We start from the raw sequence: 18,646 nt of genomic DNA, 5'->3' as shown, positions 1-18,646 counted from the left end.
ATGAAACAGCATCTTTAAAAAAAAACATCTAGACAATATTGCAATTAACAATTCTATGGAGATTAGAGGAGTTTTTGGAGCAATGCCCCAAACTTCTGGATTTTTTTAAATGTATATCTCTGAGGTAGTCATTTTCTTAAGGTTTCTAAAACTTACCACCACCACCATCCCACAACATTCAACAGCAACTTTTGCACCCTGCCCTTCTTCAAAAGGAGCTCAATACAACCCAGTGAAACAGGATTTTCCTATTTTATCCTTACAACACTTCTGTGAGGTAGGTTAGGCTGAGAGAGTGAGACCACCCAGTGAGACTGAAGGCTAAGCAGAGACTGAAACACACGTCTGGTCAGAAATCTAACACACTACTTCACTATAACACAACTTCTCCACTGAATTCCTGTGGTAAGTAAATCTCTTCCAGGTGACCAGACAGGAAAACATTTCAGATTACAAAGCAAGCTGGATTCTCCCCCCCACCCCCCACCAAACAGACTGTCTTCAAATTGAAGGCTTTCAAGGAATCGCTAGGGGAGGAGGAGGTAAATGGTTGAGAGATTTCCTTTCCCATTATAATGTGAGATCTCCAGATTACGCTTGCCAGTCCCCAGGTCCCAGCAGGGGTTCTTTCACTTTCCCAGGCTCCTTCCCACCCCCAGTCAGCTGGCCAGCGATGTTGGAACTCAGTCCTAAAATGGCTGACTGACTCCATCTTAGTAATAGTAATGTTGTTTCTGTAATGTCATGCTGAGTCATGCTGCATCATGATCCAGCTGTTACCTGTTACTGAGGTAAGGTGGGATGACCTCACCTGTAATTAGGCTTTGTGCTGACTCACAGAGCTGATGCAACCTTGCATGATTGGTACGTGTACTTAGGGAAGCTCAGTGAGCCTGCTCAGTCTGCCTGTAAGGATTGTGGGTACTGTGAGGCCCACTGTCTGGGTGGTAGCGAACACTGCTGGTGTTGGATCCTAGGCTACTGTGCTTGGATCGTGCTGTGTATACTTACTGCTGTATACTGTTATCTACTGAAGTGTTTACTGAGTACTGTGTATGACCTTGGCCTGGCAACGACTCTGAATATTGGATACTATCCTGGTAAATATATCTACCATTGAATACAGTTGTATCTCTTGTCTACTAATTCCTGTGTTTTGCCTGTTCCCCTCCTCCAGCTCTTCTGCTGCATGCAAAATACTCTAACATTGGTTCTGGGCCCAGTGCTCCCAGTGTTTCTAGAGGTGCTGCTGTTCTGAAGACAGAGGAGGCAACACAGTGTTTTGGAAGAGACGGAGGCAGACTGCCAAGTTGCCCAGGTGTCCAGTGATAAGTAGCAGAGATGGAAGCTGCAAATGTTGTTTCCTTCTCTGGGCTCAGTGTTACTAAGCTGAATGGGACTAACTATGCTACGTGGTCCCAGAAGGTCAGTCTGTTATTAAAGCACCAAGAGCTGTGGGAGGTGGTGGCTGCTCCTTTACGGGGGTTCAGTAGATAACAGTATACAGCAGTAAGTATACACAGCACGATCCAAGCACAGTAGCCTAGGATCCAACACCAGCAGTGTTCGCTGCCACCCAGACAGTGGGCCTCACAGTACCCCACAGCCACCATGTGACTTTCCACCTCCAGAGGCTTCAGTCTCCGAATGAAAAGGCTTCCTCTTGGGATGGTGTGTCTGTGTTACTTTGAAGAAGCTGGCAGCAACTCGTGAGTAGAGATGCCAATCCCTCACTTCAGAGTCACCAGAAACAGGTGGGGGGGGGAGAGAGGGAAATGACTGCTGGGCACTTCATTATTCCCTATGTGGAGATTGATTCTCATAGGATATAATGGGGAATTGATCTGGAGGTATTGGGGGCTCTGGGGGGGGGCTGTTTTCTGAGGTAGAGGCACCAAATGTTCAGTATAGCATCTGGTGCCTCTCCCCAAAATAACCCCCAAGTTTCAAAATGATTGGACCAGGGAGTCCAATTCTATGAGCCCCAAAAGAAGGTGCCCCATCCTTCATTATATCCTATGGAAGGAAGGCATTTTAAAAGGTGTGCTGTCCCTTTAAATGTGATGGCCAGAATTCCCTTGGAGTTCAATTATGCTTGTCACACCCTTGCTCCTGGCTCCGCCCCCCAATGTCTCCTGGCTCCACCCCCAAAGTCCCCAGATATTTCTTTAATTGGACTTGGCAACCTTACTCCAGATCTAAATGAGTAGCTTTCTGTAGCTCTGAACCTCAGTATTCTAGCACCACACCACAATTACTACAGCCCAGGACTACAGAGTTCGTTTTCTACCCCCCAATATGAGAAGTATCATGCACAGAGTAGAGGCTGGAATGTGAAATGTGGCAATGTCCCTGCCCCCATCTCCTCCTGCCTGCCTCCATACTGTCCTCACCAAAGAATTCAGGAGAAGGCACGCTGTTAGCAATGTAATCAACCAGTCAGTCTCTGTCCCCTCTTTGTTAAATGACCTCTACAAGCAAAAAACTCCCTGACTAGAAAGGAAGATATTCCCCCCTACCAGGCCCATTTAAATCACTACACTAGCTCATTGGACAGGAATAGCTGTCATTACAGCTCTCACTGATTGGTTACTGGATCTGTAAGAATCCACAGACCAGACCAATCAGTCTTTCTCCTTTTCCCACAGATGAGCCGACTAAGGGGGGTCTGATGTAGAAATCTGATGGCTATGAAGACCCTAATGAACTAGAGTACTGTCTGTTTAAAGCCTCAACGTCCCCACCCCCACCATGGTTCTCCTGAGTCAAAATCAGGCCTATACAACAGAATGAATCCAGAGTTGTGGGGGGGTTTTACACACACCCCTTTCAGTAGTCCTGAAAGCTTCACAGTCAAAAGGCCCTGCCCCTTCACAATCAGCAGGAGGCTGTTACTAAGAGGAGAAAGCCAAGCAAAGATAACTGACATAGCTATTTGCCTCACAAAGAAATACTGCTGCTGAGCAATGAAGAGATAAGCTTCTCTCTGGTCGTTTTCGCACTCACCTCCAGCCGGCGCGACCCCCCTCTTCACCGTGCAGGATCTGCGCGGATTTCGCACTAAATGCCGCGGAGCAGCCTTTTGCGCCGGAAACTCCCGTCGCAAAAGCCGCTCAAACGGGAACTGCTTTTTGGCGGTTTACGTTTGAGCGGCTTTTGCGACAGGAGTTTCCGGCGCAAAAGGCTGCTCCGCAGCATTTAGTGCGAAATCCGCGCAGATCCTGCGCGGTGAAGAGGGGGGTCGCGCCGGCTGGAGGTGAGTGCGAAAATGACCTCAGTGTGAGGGGAGAAAATACTGTTCTTCAGCCTTTTCTCCAACTCTCAAAAGTTTACAAATAAGTATGGTAGAAGATAACTCCTTCAGTAAAGGAGCCAGGATACTTTGGGGGTGGAGTCAGGAGACATTAGTGCGGAGCCATAAGCAAAGTTGTGACAAGCACAACTGAACTCCAAAGGGAGATCTGGCCATCACATTTAAAGGAACTGCACACCTTTTAAATGCCTTCCCTACATTAGAAATAGTGAAGGATAGGGGCACCTTCTTTTGGGGCTCATAGAATTGGACCCCTTGGTCCAATCTTTTTGAAACTTGGAGAGCATTTTGAGGAGAGTCATCAGATGCTATGCTGAAAATTTGCTGTCTCTACCTCAAAACAGACCCTCCAGAGCCCCAGATACCGCCAGACCAATTCTCCATTATATTGTATGAGAATCTATGTCCATAGGGAATAAGGAAGTGCCCCAGACATCTCCCTTACCCACCCCCGTTTCTGATGTCTCTGAAGCGGGGGAGGGCCTGCTCCCACCTGGAGACTGGCATCTCAAGATCTGCTGAACGTCCAACTTCTTCAAAGTCACACAGAGCAACCAAAGGTTCAAGTTTACCTTTCCTATGCAAACGACCTCTGAAAAGCTTGTGCAACCAATGGAGGGTCTGAGCTGCTTTCACAGGCACTGGGAGCAGCCATGTTCTTCTGCCTACTCCCCACCCTGCCCACATTCAGCCTTAAAGACACAGATACAAGGTTCCAAGAGAAAGTCTTGCCTCCGGAAAGGCACATGGTGGCTGTGGGGCCAGGGCTTCCCCCCGCTGGCCAGCTGACTGGGGCGGGAAGAAGCCTGGGAAAGCAGGAGAACCCCCGCTGGGACCTGGGGATTGGCATGGGGCCAGCAATGTCACTTCTGGGTGACCTGGAATCAATGTCACCACACCAACAACGCCTCCCCCAGGCTGACAACTTTAGTAACTCAGTTGTTATAACAAAATATCTACTTAAATGAAAAGGCTGCAACCCCTTCTCCCAAAAATACACTTCTTTGCCCAAAGAAAACCAAACCTTTTTCAGTCTGCAATTCTACGCACACCCATGTAAAAATGAATCCTATTAAATACAGGACTTAATTCTGATTAAACTTGCACAGGATTGTACAATGAGTAATAATTTAAAGGAACTGCACATGGTCTCAATAATTTTGTTTCCAGAACTTCTGGAAAATCTCCTGAGAGCAAAGGTACAGAGGTTCATGAAAGTCTCTTTTCCAGAACCAGCAACCCTTAATCCAGTTTAGGCTGACTGAATGTAGTTAGCTACTCACTGATATGAGAATGCTTTCAACTTCTTAGGCTTTCCAATCCCCATGTCCCAGCAGAGGATTCCCCCATTTTTACAGACTTCCCCCCGCCCCCAGCCAGCTGGCCGGCGGGGGAAGCTCCGCCCCCACGGTCACCATGTACCTTTAGAGCTCTGGCAGGTTTAGAAACCTGCAAAACAAGTCCGTTTTTAAAATGTGTGCCTTTAAAGCTGAGCAGGAAACAGGAAGTGCTCAATGGAAAAGGGTCAGTAACAGTTTCGTCAGAGAACAGTCCCTCCCTTTGTTTTGCTTTCGTTTTCAGAGCAAGTAAAGTTGTGCAGGAACCAGACGCAGTAAGTGTTTGTGTGAGAGAGAGAGGGAGAGGCCAGGGGATTCCCTGGTTTGGAGGGAAATGTCTACTGGGCACTCTATTATTCCCTATGGAGAATGATTCCCATAGGAAATAATGGGGAACTGATGCATGGGTATCGGGAGCTTTGGGGGGGCTTTTAGGTAGAGGCACCAAAGTTTTCGTATAGCATCTAGTGCCTCTCCCCAAAATACCCCCCAAGTTTTGAAATGATTGGACCAGGGGGTTCAATTTTATGAGCCCCAAAAGAAGGTGCCCCAATCCTTCATTATTTCCTATGGAAGGAAGGCATTTAAAAAGGTGTGCTGGCTCCACCCCCAAAGTCCCCAGATATTTCTTGAATTGGACTTGGAAACCCTACAACTTCTACATATAGTCAGATGCTTTAGTAACTTTGTGTAAATTTACAACATGGATTAAGAATCTTTGAACTATGATTTCCTTGAGTTCTGGATCAAATTGAGGCCTGCGGTGCTCATTCTTCTTTATCTTATAAATGTTACTTTCTGATTAGTGCGCTTTAAGATGGGGGAGCATGTGGCAGGATTTTTCTGCTGTACTGGACAGTCATACTAAGACTTTAAACATAGCAGTAAAACCAGATGCCATATTAGGGTGGCACCTGCAAAGGGATTGCAGAACCCCTTTTGTATAATGGTTACCCTTCTTCTTTCCATTGTATAATGGTTAACAGCAGAGGACTCTAATCTGGAGAACTGCATTTAATTCCCCACTCCTCCACATAGGTTAGTCACAGTTCTCTCCAACCTCTCTCAGCCCTACTTACCACGCATTGTACCTGCTGTGGAAAGAGAAACGGAAAGCGACAGTAAGCCACCTTGAAATTCCTTTGGGTAGTGAAAGGCGGGATATAAAAGCCAATTCTTCTTCTGCACTGTTGCAAAGAATGAGGTTGGAGACGAACTTATAATTAGCTGCAAGAATGAGGTTGGAGACGAACTTATAATTAGTTGCACCAACCTCAATGGGTACCAGTTGCCACTAAATTGCTAAAAATTCTGAGAATCCAACTTTAATTGATTTATTTGCAAACCTTTCATACATATAGTAAAACCAGTGAATAATCTCTTTTCTTGTAATATCCTTTCCTGCCAAGATTGACAGTTACAAGTGCATAATTACATCAAAGCCAGCAAGTAAAATGCTTCTGATTGTTATACAGTGATCAAATTGGAAAACTCAGATATTAAGGGTGAACCCCTCAAACTGAAACAGCATATATTGTATCTCAAATTCTAACAAAACATTTTATTCTTAAAGTAACAGGCTATGGTTAGTGTATAGGGTTCCAGAAACTAAGGATCAAGAAGCCTGAATTCACTTAGATTTTTTCTCTGGTTCCCAAATGCTCTGGGTGGCTTATGTAAACTGGAAAAGGATATTTTAGGTAGGTAATGTGAATACATCACACTGGAAGATAATGTGCCTTTGAAGGCATGAAAGGCATTTATTTATTCCAATAATAGCAATGTCTAAATTGAGAGTGGGCTTTGCAGGTTTGGTACCATTTTACCACAAGGGCACTCAAGTTAGAACTTGAGCATCAGTTCAGCATTCTGCCTGCCAATGCACCGCATTTGCCCCAAATCCAAGTAACTGTACACTGGACCTAATGTAAGATTTGAGTAGGCAACTATCCTTCTCTACCACCCCCCCCCCCCCCGAGTCCAGTTATTACTTCTTCGCTAGACTATCATCCATAGGAAGAAGAAAAAAAACCAAAAGCTAGACTCCCAGCCAATGTAATTTGCAAGAAGATGGACTTTCATTCTCTAGTACAGAATTTAAGCACATTAGACCACAGCAATAATTAAACTTTTAATATTTGGGAAGGAAAACCTGCACAGACTTATCCACCTGACTTCTCTCACCAAAATGGGTATCAATAATCATGTGTTAAAATTATACAGAAATTATATGAACACAGCAATCTACAAGTCATAGAGTTTAATTAGCAAAACTCAGAATAAGCTGTAACTTGTAGCTCATCATTCATGAGAAACATTCTTCAGAATAAATATTTACTGACACTAAACATATTCTGTGTTGATTAGCCCTTTTTACACTATTAAGCTTCTGTCAACTTGACATTCACAAAACACAAATCTGCATTTATCCATGTAAACTTAATTGGTGTCCTACATGTCTCTCCACAGATAAACAATTCAATATATTTAACTTGCTGAGAATTTTAATTGTGTTAAGTGGAATGGAAAGAACTTTATTGGCATAGTTATTAGTAGCAAAAGCATTGCATTCATTTTATGAGAGATTTAAACTGCATAATCATAACTGAGCATTGTTAGTGTACAAGGCTATCTTTAAAAATCCACTGCACACATCTGACATTTAATACGTTTCATTTTCTTAAACCAGTACTAAAAAATGGGGAGGGGGGCAGATCTGTTGTATTCAGCTTCAAAATATACCTCCAGAAAAGCATTAATACTACAGAAATCCACAATAACTTTAAGATTGTGTAAAATATAAGCATGCATCCAAACAGATTCCTCAAGAATATCAATGACTGCAATCTTGCCCATAATTAATGCAGACTTATGTCCCTTACTTAACTCTATGTAAGGCTGCAGTTTTTAGAAGTGCCACATATAGCAAATCTGTATATATATTTTTTGTATGAACAGATCACATCATATGGATCACTTATCCCCTTTCCAGTTCAAAAGTGGATACTATTTACTATCTGAATGACATGTTGCTATATCTGAACCACAGAAATATTTCTGAAGCTGCATCATTTATAGGCTTCTCTGCTTTTTTCATATGATCACAGCCTCTCAGATAATGGGCAGCACCCGAAGAACTACTTTAGGCTCATGCAAAGGCTTGCATGTACCCTGTGGAAGGTTTCATTTTCCATTTTTTTGAAGAAAGATGATATACAGTCTATCACAGACAGTTTAAAAATCCCATGCGGTGTGGGTGATTACTGTTTAAGTAAAACAAATCCAGAGCCACTGGAGACTCAGAATTATGTTCAACATTCTTTGATTTCTGTCCAATACATTAGTTATATTCAGGGCTTTTTTGGTAGAAAAAGCCCAGCAGGAACTCATTTGCATGTTAGGCCACACACCCCTGATGTCACCAGTGTCTCAAATAGGGCTTTTGTAGAAAAAGTCCAGCAGGAAGTCATTTGCATGTTAGGCCACACCCTCTGACACCAAGCCAGCCGGAACTGCATTCCTGTGCGTTCCTGCTTAAAAAAAAGCCCTGGTTATATTATTCAGGAGACAGGAATTAACAGCATTGCCATGTCGCTAAATCATAGTGTAAATATATGCAGTTGAAGGTGCTGGGCTATAAAGCACCAGAAGCATCCAAACCACAGAACTACAGTGACGGGGGTGGAGGGGGGAGGGAGGCACACACATTTTTATTGGAGCCATGGCACTGGGTAAAGGACCCAAAGAAGCAACTACTATATTTCTGCTGTGTGTTTTTCCTCCATCCTCAGCCATAAAGCTAATGAAAATGCCATATCTGAAATATAGACATGGGGCAAGCTAGATGCCAGGGGTGGGGACTAAATAACTGCCCCATTTCGATTCAATGGCTGCTGGAGAGATTTTAGAACCTTCGTCTGTAAACAGGAAGAGTCTCTTCTGCTTTTCTTGAACACTTAACTCTTGAAAACAAACATGAGAATTATTGAAAGATAAAAGATGGGACTTCCAAGAAATTTATTAAAATTGGGAAGCAAGAAAGACATTAGATCATTAAAAGAACTCTACTTTAGACAATTATATTCGTTACTCTTCAGTTCCTTCTCCTGTGTTTTTTTTTCCAAACCATTTTCCCGTACTTTCCACACTGCTCCCACTACCCACAGCTCCTCTTTGTTTCTATTTAATCTACCCTGGGTCGGGTTCAACCTTACTTTATATCTTTTTTTCCTTTGTTCCTACTGTTAACCTCCCCTGCTCCCTGAGCTTCTGTTCTTTGAAATTTCTGTTTTTGTCTCCTCTTGTTCTTTTCTTCCCTGTGCCCTCTAATAATAACTCCTGATCTGCACCCCAATTGTTTTCAGTGCAGCTTCTATTCCATCATCTGTGACGGACTTGAGGGGAAAAGAAAGAGAGAGGTTGCTTTGATTTACCCCAGGATCTATATGCCAAGGAGATCTAATGAAGACACTGTGTAGAGTTTGTGATCATGGGTGGGGAAAGTACAAACTTTTCCTACTTATTTTGAAACACAGTCATAAGATGGTCTATAATTGAAGCTATGATCTCTATAGCACTTCTAAATGTTGTGGATTATATGTTTGCAAACAACTTCAGAATTACACACTCTAAGTCTATTGTGTAAATTGTTTCTAGATTGGCATTTGTTACAACACTTTCAGATTTTTCAATAATCATATTAATATAAACCTACTGTGTGTATAAGTCTTTAACATATACTGAATTCATACAACTGCATCCACGCACCAATACATGTCCTAGAGCTGTAGTGAAACTTCTGCCAAAAAAACACTTTGTTTCAGAGGGTGGCCATATTGGTCTGCAGAAGAACAGCTGGATTCAAGCCCAGTAGCACTTTGGAGACCAACAAAATGTTAGAGATCCAAGTTTCAAGAGTCAAAGCTAAGCTACGCTTTGACTCTCCAAACATATCCTGCCAAAATCTTTTTGCTCTCCAAGCTGATACTGGGCTCAAATCTAGCTGTTATGCGAAAAAAGCTGTTCTGAGCAAAACCATGCACATTCACTATGGTCTAGATCCAGGGTCCCCAACCTTTTTCAAATTTTACAGCTACCATTGGAATTCTGACAGTCAGTAGCAGGTGCAACCACAAAATGGCTGCTGCAAGAGGCAGAGCCAAATGTCAGGGAGTGCAGAACTCTAATAGTAATCAAGCTGCTGTTCAGTCATTTCAAACCAGCCAGGGCAGCCTTCTGGTTAGGTAACAAAATAATCTAACCTAAGTAGTCCTGCATGTATCCTACGCTAGTATACCCATATTTGTACATACAATCTAACCTAAATGCTCATCAGTCTGCACACACTGAAAACTCATATTAACAACAGAAAACAGGAGCCTACTCCTTTGATCCAACCCCACTGTGACTCCTGAGCCAACAACAGAATTCCCCACTGAAGTACAGCCACTTCTGGTCTTATAAAAAGGGCATCTCAATCCTCTGCAAGTCTGTACTCAGTTCTACTCCCATACTCTCTTCTGCTTAAATCGCTGGATTCCCCCCCCCCCCACACACACACACACCTTCTTCTGTCACTGAATCTGCAACTCCTTGTAGTTAGTTCTTTACCCCAGCCTCCTTCTTTAACTTTATGGCTGGTTTGCTGAATCATTGACCTCCTTTCTTACATTCCTGGACCTCCATTCCACATTGGGATCCACACTTTCATAGCTGGTTGTTAGCTGGGGATTTTGCTTCTCTTGCTCCAGGACCACAGCACATCATTCTACTCCCTTCAGGGCAGGCAATTAGGGATGAGCACAAACCAAAAAATGAATGGTAGTTTGAGCATGAAACGGACCAGTTTTGGGTACATTTTAAACCAGTTCATTTGGCCACATCATTCCCAAACACAAAAATGAACCGCCTCTTTTCCATGAAGGGTTGGATGGTTTGTTTTTGCAGTTTGTTCTCCAGATAGCCTGGTGCCAGTTCAATTGATTCAGAGGCAACGCTGAGGGTGAACTTGTGGAAAGCCCTTGTAACACCCAAAGTAGACGTCCATAGCTTAATTGGAAGATCTGGGAGCCAACCATAGAGCTCCCATTCTGCTCTATGTGAGCAGATTATATACTAGTATAATACCACACCCTGACTCAGCTGCTTTCACTTTGCAGCCCAAAGACAGAAGAATTAGTTGTCATGAGAGCAGAATAATTGTTTGCTGCATGGTTGATTTAGGGCAGACTTTTCCCCCACACACAGTGAGACAATTTGTTGGACTCTGCTCCTGGCTGGGATCATGTTCCTTGATGTAGTTTTAGGGTCTGAACCTAAAGCTAGAGCTGAGCTTTCCTGGGGGGGCACCTACTTTGGGGGTTATAACTCGTACATCCCAAATTCAATCTTTGCCAGACTTGGAAGGTAGATGGAGGTTGAAGGAGAGTGAGCTGAAGGTTCCCTGTAAATTTGGCATCTCTTAACTCATGTGGGTGTTTTACCAACTCCTAAACCACAAACCCATTTGGGAAAATGGTGGTTCGTGTAAGTTTGTGGTTTGTGCAAAGGAACCATGAACCATCATGAACCACCATTTTCCTGGTGTGCACCCATCCCTACAGGCAATGTATGATTTTACTTTCTCCATTCATTTCCCCTCAGGCTCTTCATTTGCACACTGATTATGCAACAACCAAGGGAAGTACTGCAAAGGCAGTATTCCTATGCTGTCAATGCCCTGCAATGCTGTTGTATGCTAATGCATTCTGTTGGGCTTCATTTTTTAGCTTAGTATCTTGTTAGGAAAATAAAGGTTTCTTCAGATCTTACTTCTCTGTCTCATTTTTTAAGAGTATTGTTTTGAAATGGGATCCACATACAGAAATAATCCCAAATAATTACCCCAGAACACACACTCTATGTGGCAGACCTGGCACAGGGACAGAGCGGGTAACATACTATGCTCAGTAAGTGGCAATTGTCCAGAGGGCTGACAACAACTCAGATAAACAAAGCCACTCATCTATAAATCTAACTCATAAAATGTTTTTATTACGGCTAAGGGCCTCAGCAGCTGGAAGTGGCCTGGGCTTTTGTAGGCCTCTCACAGGACTGGTCTAAAGTCCACATTAGGTGCTTATATTTCAGGGTTCCCTGTATCTGGAATGCTACCTTTCAGTATTCCTGAGAGTTTTAGCAGCTTAGAATACATACCTAACTGTTGCCACAGCCACAACTAGATAAGTTGCAGAAGCAGGGAAAGCTACATTGACAGGGATAAGAAGCAAATCCATTGCATGCTCAACTTGTAGCAAGTTCAGGGGGGAGAAAGGAGAGACCACCAAGCAGGGCCAGCATGTGGGGTTCTGCTGCCTGAGGCAGAACCCCAACACATGCCCAACCCCCCCCCCCAGAAATACTTATTGTGCGCACGCAAAATGCACATGCGGCATGATGTCACATGGTGACATCATCATGCGCCATTGTTTCTGGGTGCTGAGAGTCCAGGAGAGTTCTTCCGACCCCTCAGCGCCCAGAAACAATGCAGCACTTTCAGTCCTGGGAGCTCTCAAGTCCTGGGCGCACCATGTGACATCGTGCTGCGCTGCATTGTTTCTAGGCGCTGAGGGGATGGGAGAGTTCTTCCAACCCCTCAGCGCCCAGAAACAATGGCACTTTCAGTCCTGAGCACTCTCCGAATTCAGAGAGCAACCAGGATGGAATGCATTGTTTCTGGGCACTGAGGGACTGGAAGAGTTCCTCCGACCCCTCAGCACCCAGAAACAACACGCTCCCTCAAGAGCTAGCACCCGAGGCAACTGCTGAATGTTGCCTAATGGATGCACTGGCTCTGCCACCAAGCTTTCATTATGACCTCTCCATTATATATATAGTGGCAACATCACTTAACTAGTTTCTCTACTGTTTGTGTAAAATCTTTATGTTGGCAACTTAAGAAATTTTTACCTCCTGGAAAAGTAAACTTCTGTGCACAAAAGGGTACTTGGGAGCAATCCAAATTTCATCTGAATGTACAATTCCACACTTGGTTATACACAAGTCAACTTATGAAGAAGTTATTCTAAAAGGAGAGGAAGTTTAGTTCATATGAGAGACCGTCTCTTTCACAATTTTTTTTAATTCTACATACAACACTCACAGCCTAGAATTTTACGTCATGTAGTATCTTGAGTGCGGGGAGGGGGGTGTCAAGATAACCTGATGCCAACAAAAAGCAGTTTGTAAGGTAAGATGAGAGGGGGGAGCAGAATGAAGTGGCATGTGCTGCAAAAATTCCAGCTTCTGAGGAGAGACTGTGGAAATTTCTGAGACAGCTGACAGAAATCTTCCAGAATGTCTTATGGCTTCTCTTCTTCTTGATACAGAGCAGAGTGCGGAGTTTAGCTCCTTTGCATATTAGTTCACCCACCCCTGATGTAGCCAATCTTCCAAGAGCTTACAAGGCTCTTTTTTGTAAGCTCTTGGAGGACTGGCTACATCAGGGGTGTGTGGCCTAATATGCAAAGGAGCTCCTGCTAGAATTCTACCCCTGTTAAGGATTATATTTTTTCTTTGTTTTATGTTTTATTCTGTGACTGAGATTTAAGTTGGGTCTACAAAACTCCTAGTTTAGAGTTGCACCTTGATAAAGAGGCTACCTCAGCAAGCAGCACGAACTGCAAACTGTCAAAAGAAAGAAAACTCAAGTGTTATAGAACTGTACCCTAATTCTTGCACTTATGTATATAAATACATTTACTGTTTATGGGATTCTACGTTTCTGTAATTGCCCTCTCATTACCTTTGATACAAGCCCCTGAGAGTATCGTGTGGAGAAATGCATATTAGTTGAGGTTATACATTAGTTTCAATTAGGATTTTTTTTCCTTACTGCTGATTTAGATTTTTTTTCCCAGGCTTGAACAGTTTAACAGGTTTTAATAGCCCTAATGAAACATAAGCAAACCCTTTATTCTACCCCTCTTCTGATTCAGTAAGTATTCCTTCTACCAATAAAGTCTGTTTCAAATCCCATCTTGCATAGAGGCCAGCTTGATCTTCATGAGAAACAGGTCTTCCTCAATTCCCACTGCAGAACTTTAAAACTATCCTTTACAAACTGTTTCACTCCCTTTTTCTTTCTCATGGCATTCTAGCTCCATTTAACAATGATCCTATTTTGTTCTGCTTTTGAAAATTAGCCCTAATGTGCATTTCTTGCTGATTAGCCCTCAAGTTTTGAAGGCTTGCTTTGATATTTCAGTTCTGAAGATGTTTTAGTCTGTGTTTTGTGTGACTATTCTGTACACTGCTGTGGCAACAAGAACTGAAATCCAATTTAGAAATAAAATATTCCATTAAAATATTTATAATCATGCCTTTGCTCATGGTTTAAGGCAGCTTACAAATCAATATAAAATATTAAAATTTTAAAACTCTGAAATAACTCCAAGAAAGACTTGCAGTTATATTTCATTAAAAGCTCACAAATATAATACTCTTGGAGCACCTCCTAAAATGTCTAAAGATGGTGACCCCTCATCTCCTCAGGGTTCTCACTCCATAGTGTGAGTGACTATGGGGAAGGCACAAGCTTTGACTGTTCTCAGGCAAACTACCTTATGTGAGAGACCTGCTCCAGTACACGGAGCCTGAAGGCTGCAGTAGGTGCATGGGAATATATGGGAGGAGATGGTACTTTAGCTAAGTGAACCTTATGACATGAAGGTCTTTCAAGGTTGTAACTTCAAGTTTCAACATCATAACTTCAAGTAGCTTCAAATGAAACAAATCAGCAGCCAATGTACCTGTTTTAAGGTAGTCAAAATATGACTATCAGTGACTAGTTCCCATGAACTAGCCACTGATAGTAATCAGGGAGCTGCATTCTGAGCCAGCTGAAATTGTTGGGTTACCTTCAAGAGCAGCCCAACATAGAGTGCATTATAGTAGTCCAACAGCAAGTGCATGGATTAGCATGGCCAGGTCAGCTGAGATTACAAAAGGTGAGAGTTGGAGAGCCAGTTGCAGATGATAGAAGGCACTCTAGGCCACTACCCCAGCCTGTTTTCCAAACTGCAAGACTGGATCCACGGGCCACCCCCAAGCTCCTAACCTGCTCTGCAAATGCCAACTCCACTCTGCCTACTGAAAGTGGATCCAATCCCTCAAACATACTGCCCTGACTTGGATGACACGGGCTAGTCTGATTTCATCAGATCTCAGAAGCTAAGCAGGACTGGCCTTGGTTAGTACTTGGATGGGAGATCACCAAGGAAGTCTGGAGTTCCTTTACAGAGGCAGGCAACGGCAAACTATAATTGTTTCACTGCCTTGAAAACCCTATGGGGTTGTTAAAGATTGGCTGCAATTTGGCAGCACTTTTCATCATAGTTCCTATTGATAATGATTTTTAAACACATTCTGTCTTTCCGGGAAGCTCAAACTTATATTTGTGTTCTATTTAAAAAACTGGATACAATAAAATATGCCAGCAACACTGAAACAGCTCACTGCCCAACTGCAAAACCAAAAAATGTTATCTTTTAGCTTTCAAGAGAAACTCCTTGCAACAGTACAGTCTTCCAGTGCCAGGAGATTAAGTATTTTTATGCTGCTTCCAGAAAACTATACTACTAAACTGGAGCAATGGTTTTTATAAAGGCATAAGAACTGCCAGTGGAAATTCACTCACACAAGGCACAACAAGCAAACAAAAAGCACAACTCAATGCACAGCAGCCAAGAAGGTCAGAGCGCCTGCTCCGGCTGCAACGCCACTAAGGATGTTCTCCGCAGCTGAGAACGAAACGTCTGGAAGGAAAACTTTCTCCAGTAGAACACGGCACTTGAGCCCGAAAGATTCTACAAACCCTAATAAAAAAAGCACAACTAATGTGCAGGTCCATATAAGACTAGGAAATCTTTCAGGTATCTTAAGTACCATGCCAGGAAAGGCTTTAAAGGTAAGAAACGGCCCTTGAACCCAAAACCATAAATAAGGAACTAGTCAAGCTTTTTAAAAAATGGAAATATAAGCATCCTGACTAATCCCAGTCAAATGACAGGCAGCCACATTTTGCAATAATTAAAGCTTCAAGGGTAGCCTCAGATAAAACAAGCAAGTGACAGGTGACAGAAGCGTGGATTAGTGATGGTAGACCAGGTCTGCCATGTTCAGGAGGAAAGGTTACTTTTTACTAAGCAAAAACAGAATATGGCAGCAACTGTACCAAGTTGTCTTCCCATCAACAAGGCTAGGTCCAAGATCACTACTAATCCCTTAGAGCATGATCGTCTAACAACAATCTTATTCCCTCCAAAACTGGCAAATCAATCCCTTATAGAAATAAGTACTGAGCTCTGGTTCTTCTTATTATTGAAATGTTTTGGTTATCTAATATGAGAAGGGGTCAGAGTTCCACCACAATATCAAATCACAGTTCGATTTTTAAATCACATGATAAGCATTTTTTTAGAAAAGTAAAAAATAGAAGTAGATTCTATTCTTAGTCTGTAGTTTTATATTTCAGCTCCATTTTTGTCCTAAAGTAATTTATTGCAGTCCCAGTTGAATCAAATTTCCGCATCCACTAACTCAGCTTCTATGTGCAAATATCAAGGCAAGTGTATGTTTTATACTGGCACACAGTATAAAGATGGATATTATTTTTATAGTTCTTGTCACTGGCCAAGCACAACACAGCAGTTCTCATACAAAGCTTAACCCTTAGGGCTATGTTATCAAAGATACAGAAGAACCAACAATCCTATTAAACCTCATGTTTATTGCAGACTCTAAAAAAAATATGTTAAGAACTAAGCAAATAGTAAAGAGCTACTTTTAGAAGAGCAACAAGGAAGAGAGTTGTAATTCCACTATGTCTCAAGGTTTTTCAGCAGCTGGATGGATTTCTACAGAGACACACATATGCTGAAGCTCTCAAGTTACTACTTTCTGTGAAGAAAAGGTCATATAAGCAGTGGAGCAGCAGAAAAAAAAACTTTCTACATTTCTCTCTTTTAATGCACTGATTTATCGAGGTTTAGCAATGGGGGTTAGGTGAAAAGACATCAAGCAACTGGAAATCCTGCCGTGTTGGAATTACACAGCCATCTCTAATGGATAAAAGTAGACTCAAAAGCAGAAAACTTATTTTGGGAGAAAAAGAAAAAATGAAATAACTGTGCTGCTAAATTTTATGAAAACACCATCTTTACCACTAGTATACAACTAATAAATGTGTATCAAGAAAAATTTGGAGAAGAAAATATAACTCTAGATTAGTACTCTGTAGAGGAGCTAGGTGACTTTCAGCAAGCACCCACAGATATTACTATCAGGGCTTTTTTGTAGCAGGAACTCCTTTGCATATTAGGCCACACACCTTGATGTAGCCAATCCTCCAAGAGCTTACAGGGTTCTCAGTACAGGGTCTTCTGTAAGCTCTTGGAGGATTGGCTATATCAGGGGGCTGCAGCCTAACATGCAAAGGAGTTCCTGCTACAAAAAAAGCCCTGATTACTATCATTTACAAGTGACTGCCCTGGAGCATGGGCCCTGCAGTTTGTCATATCATGCCTGTATTCTTCAAACATTTTTATGAGAAAATATCCCTCCCATACATTGGCACACACATTACACAAACTGCAGTTTTCCTTATATTTAAATAATACAAAAGAATTTAACTTGGAAAAAAGGATCAGCAACATTTCTAAAAAGCATCTAGGGAAAAAAACTGTTATAGCAAATACTCAAAGACAGGAAAAACTGTATATAGCTGTCCAGAAAGGAATGAAAATGCCAGAAAGCTTTAGAGGATTTTAGATCAGGGGAACAGAATCCAGTGGAAGAGAAAAGGAGGTACATTTCTGCTAGCTGAGCTAATCTTTCAAATATTTGGTTACAAATATTTAATGCTATGGAGCTGCACATTTAAAAATCAATACTCCCTCTAAACTGTAAAGTCCTGTGAGCAAAAATTGTACTTCGTGAGGTACTGCCATTAAAGTTGCGAGCTGCTGCATAAATTAGTTTGCTCTGGGGCCATTTTTCCTGAGCTAAGACAAAAATGTGTGAGCCGGAGGCTAAAAAATTGTGAGCTAGCTCACACTAACTCAGCTGAGAAGCAACACAGTTAACAATATAGCTTTTACTTTGTAAGAGAAATGAGGGTTCTATTGTCATTTTGTTCCAATTGAGAGACTATTCATTGTATCCAGGTGAGTGTGCTGCACAAAACAATATCTCTTAATTTTACATGTTTCCCTGAATTGAAAATATTACATTTTAAAGCTATTTTCTCCACTACTGCATCAGCAAACCACATTTCTTATAATTACCTCTTATTACATAATTGTCCAGCGCCTCTTCCATTCGTTTCAGAGCTTCAGCTCTACTGGATTCATAGGTGATCAGCTGAAACAAAAATCTATAAATTATATTCAACACCAAAGATTAATCCCTTCCAAGATTTCCAAAGATTAATTCAAGCTATCATTTCAGCAGATGACGTAACAGGGATCCTACTCCTATCCTACCACTCCAGTTGGAAGCCTTCCTCCAGCCTCCATTGGAGGAAGAGCCACTTAAGTTGGAGGAAGGCTCATGGAAAGGATGACTAGATACTTTCCAATAAACAAGCTTTCTTCTATTCAGTCCCCCATCACCAACCATATAATTCTCAAAACTTAAAGCCCTAAATATTTAGTGATATCTAGGCCCCTTTTGATGAGCCATACAAGATGCCATACAATCGCCATGTTCTACCATGTGTCCAATTACATTCTAAATTATGAAATATGACACTATAAACTAGCCTTATTATTAAGCTAATAAGTTACTTTGCATATGAAACCATTTTGCTCTAGAAGCATGACATGCAGGGATGGAATTGTAGCAGGAGCTCCTTTGCATATTAGGCCACACACCCCCGATGTAGCCAATCGTCCAAGAACTTACAAAAAAGAGCCTTGTAAACTCTTGGAGGATTGGCTATATCAGGGGTGTGTGGGCT

General features: G+C 42.2%; 1 protein-coding gene across 1 annotated transcript in view; it reads right to left on the bottom strand.

Annotated features, from left to right (window-relative positions):
• Positions 1-18,646, bottom strand: part of PCCA (propionyl-CoA carboxylase subunit alpha) — a 336,154-nt gene that overhangs the window by 171,198 nt on the left and 146,310 nt on the right. Inside the window, exon 16 of the mRNA XM_060233665.1 lies at positions 17,973-18,048. Coding sequence (XP_060089648.1) covers positions 17,973-18,048 — 76 coding nt within the window. The remainder of the gene's footprint in view (positions 1-17,972; positions 18,049-18,646) is intronic.

Source organism: Heteronotia binoei, chromosome 3, assembly GCF_032191835.1.
Source record: "Heteronotia binoei isolate CCM8104 ecotype False Entrance Well chromosome 3, APGP_CSIRO_Hbin_v1, whole genome shotgun sequence".
Lineage (NCBI taxonomy): Eukaryota > Metazoa > Chordata > Lepidosauria > Squamata > Gekkonidae > Heteronotia > Heteronotia binoei.
Note: the sequence above shows the minus strand (reverse complement) of the source record. Positions and strands in the feature narration are given on the sequence as shown.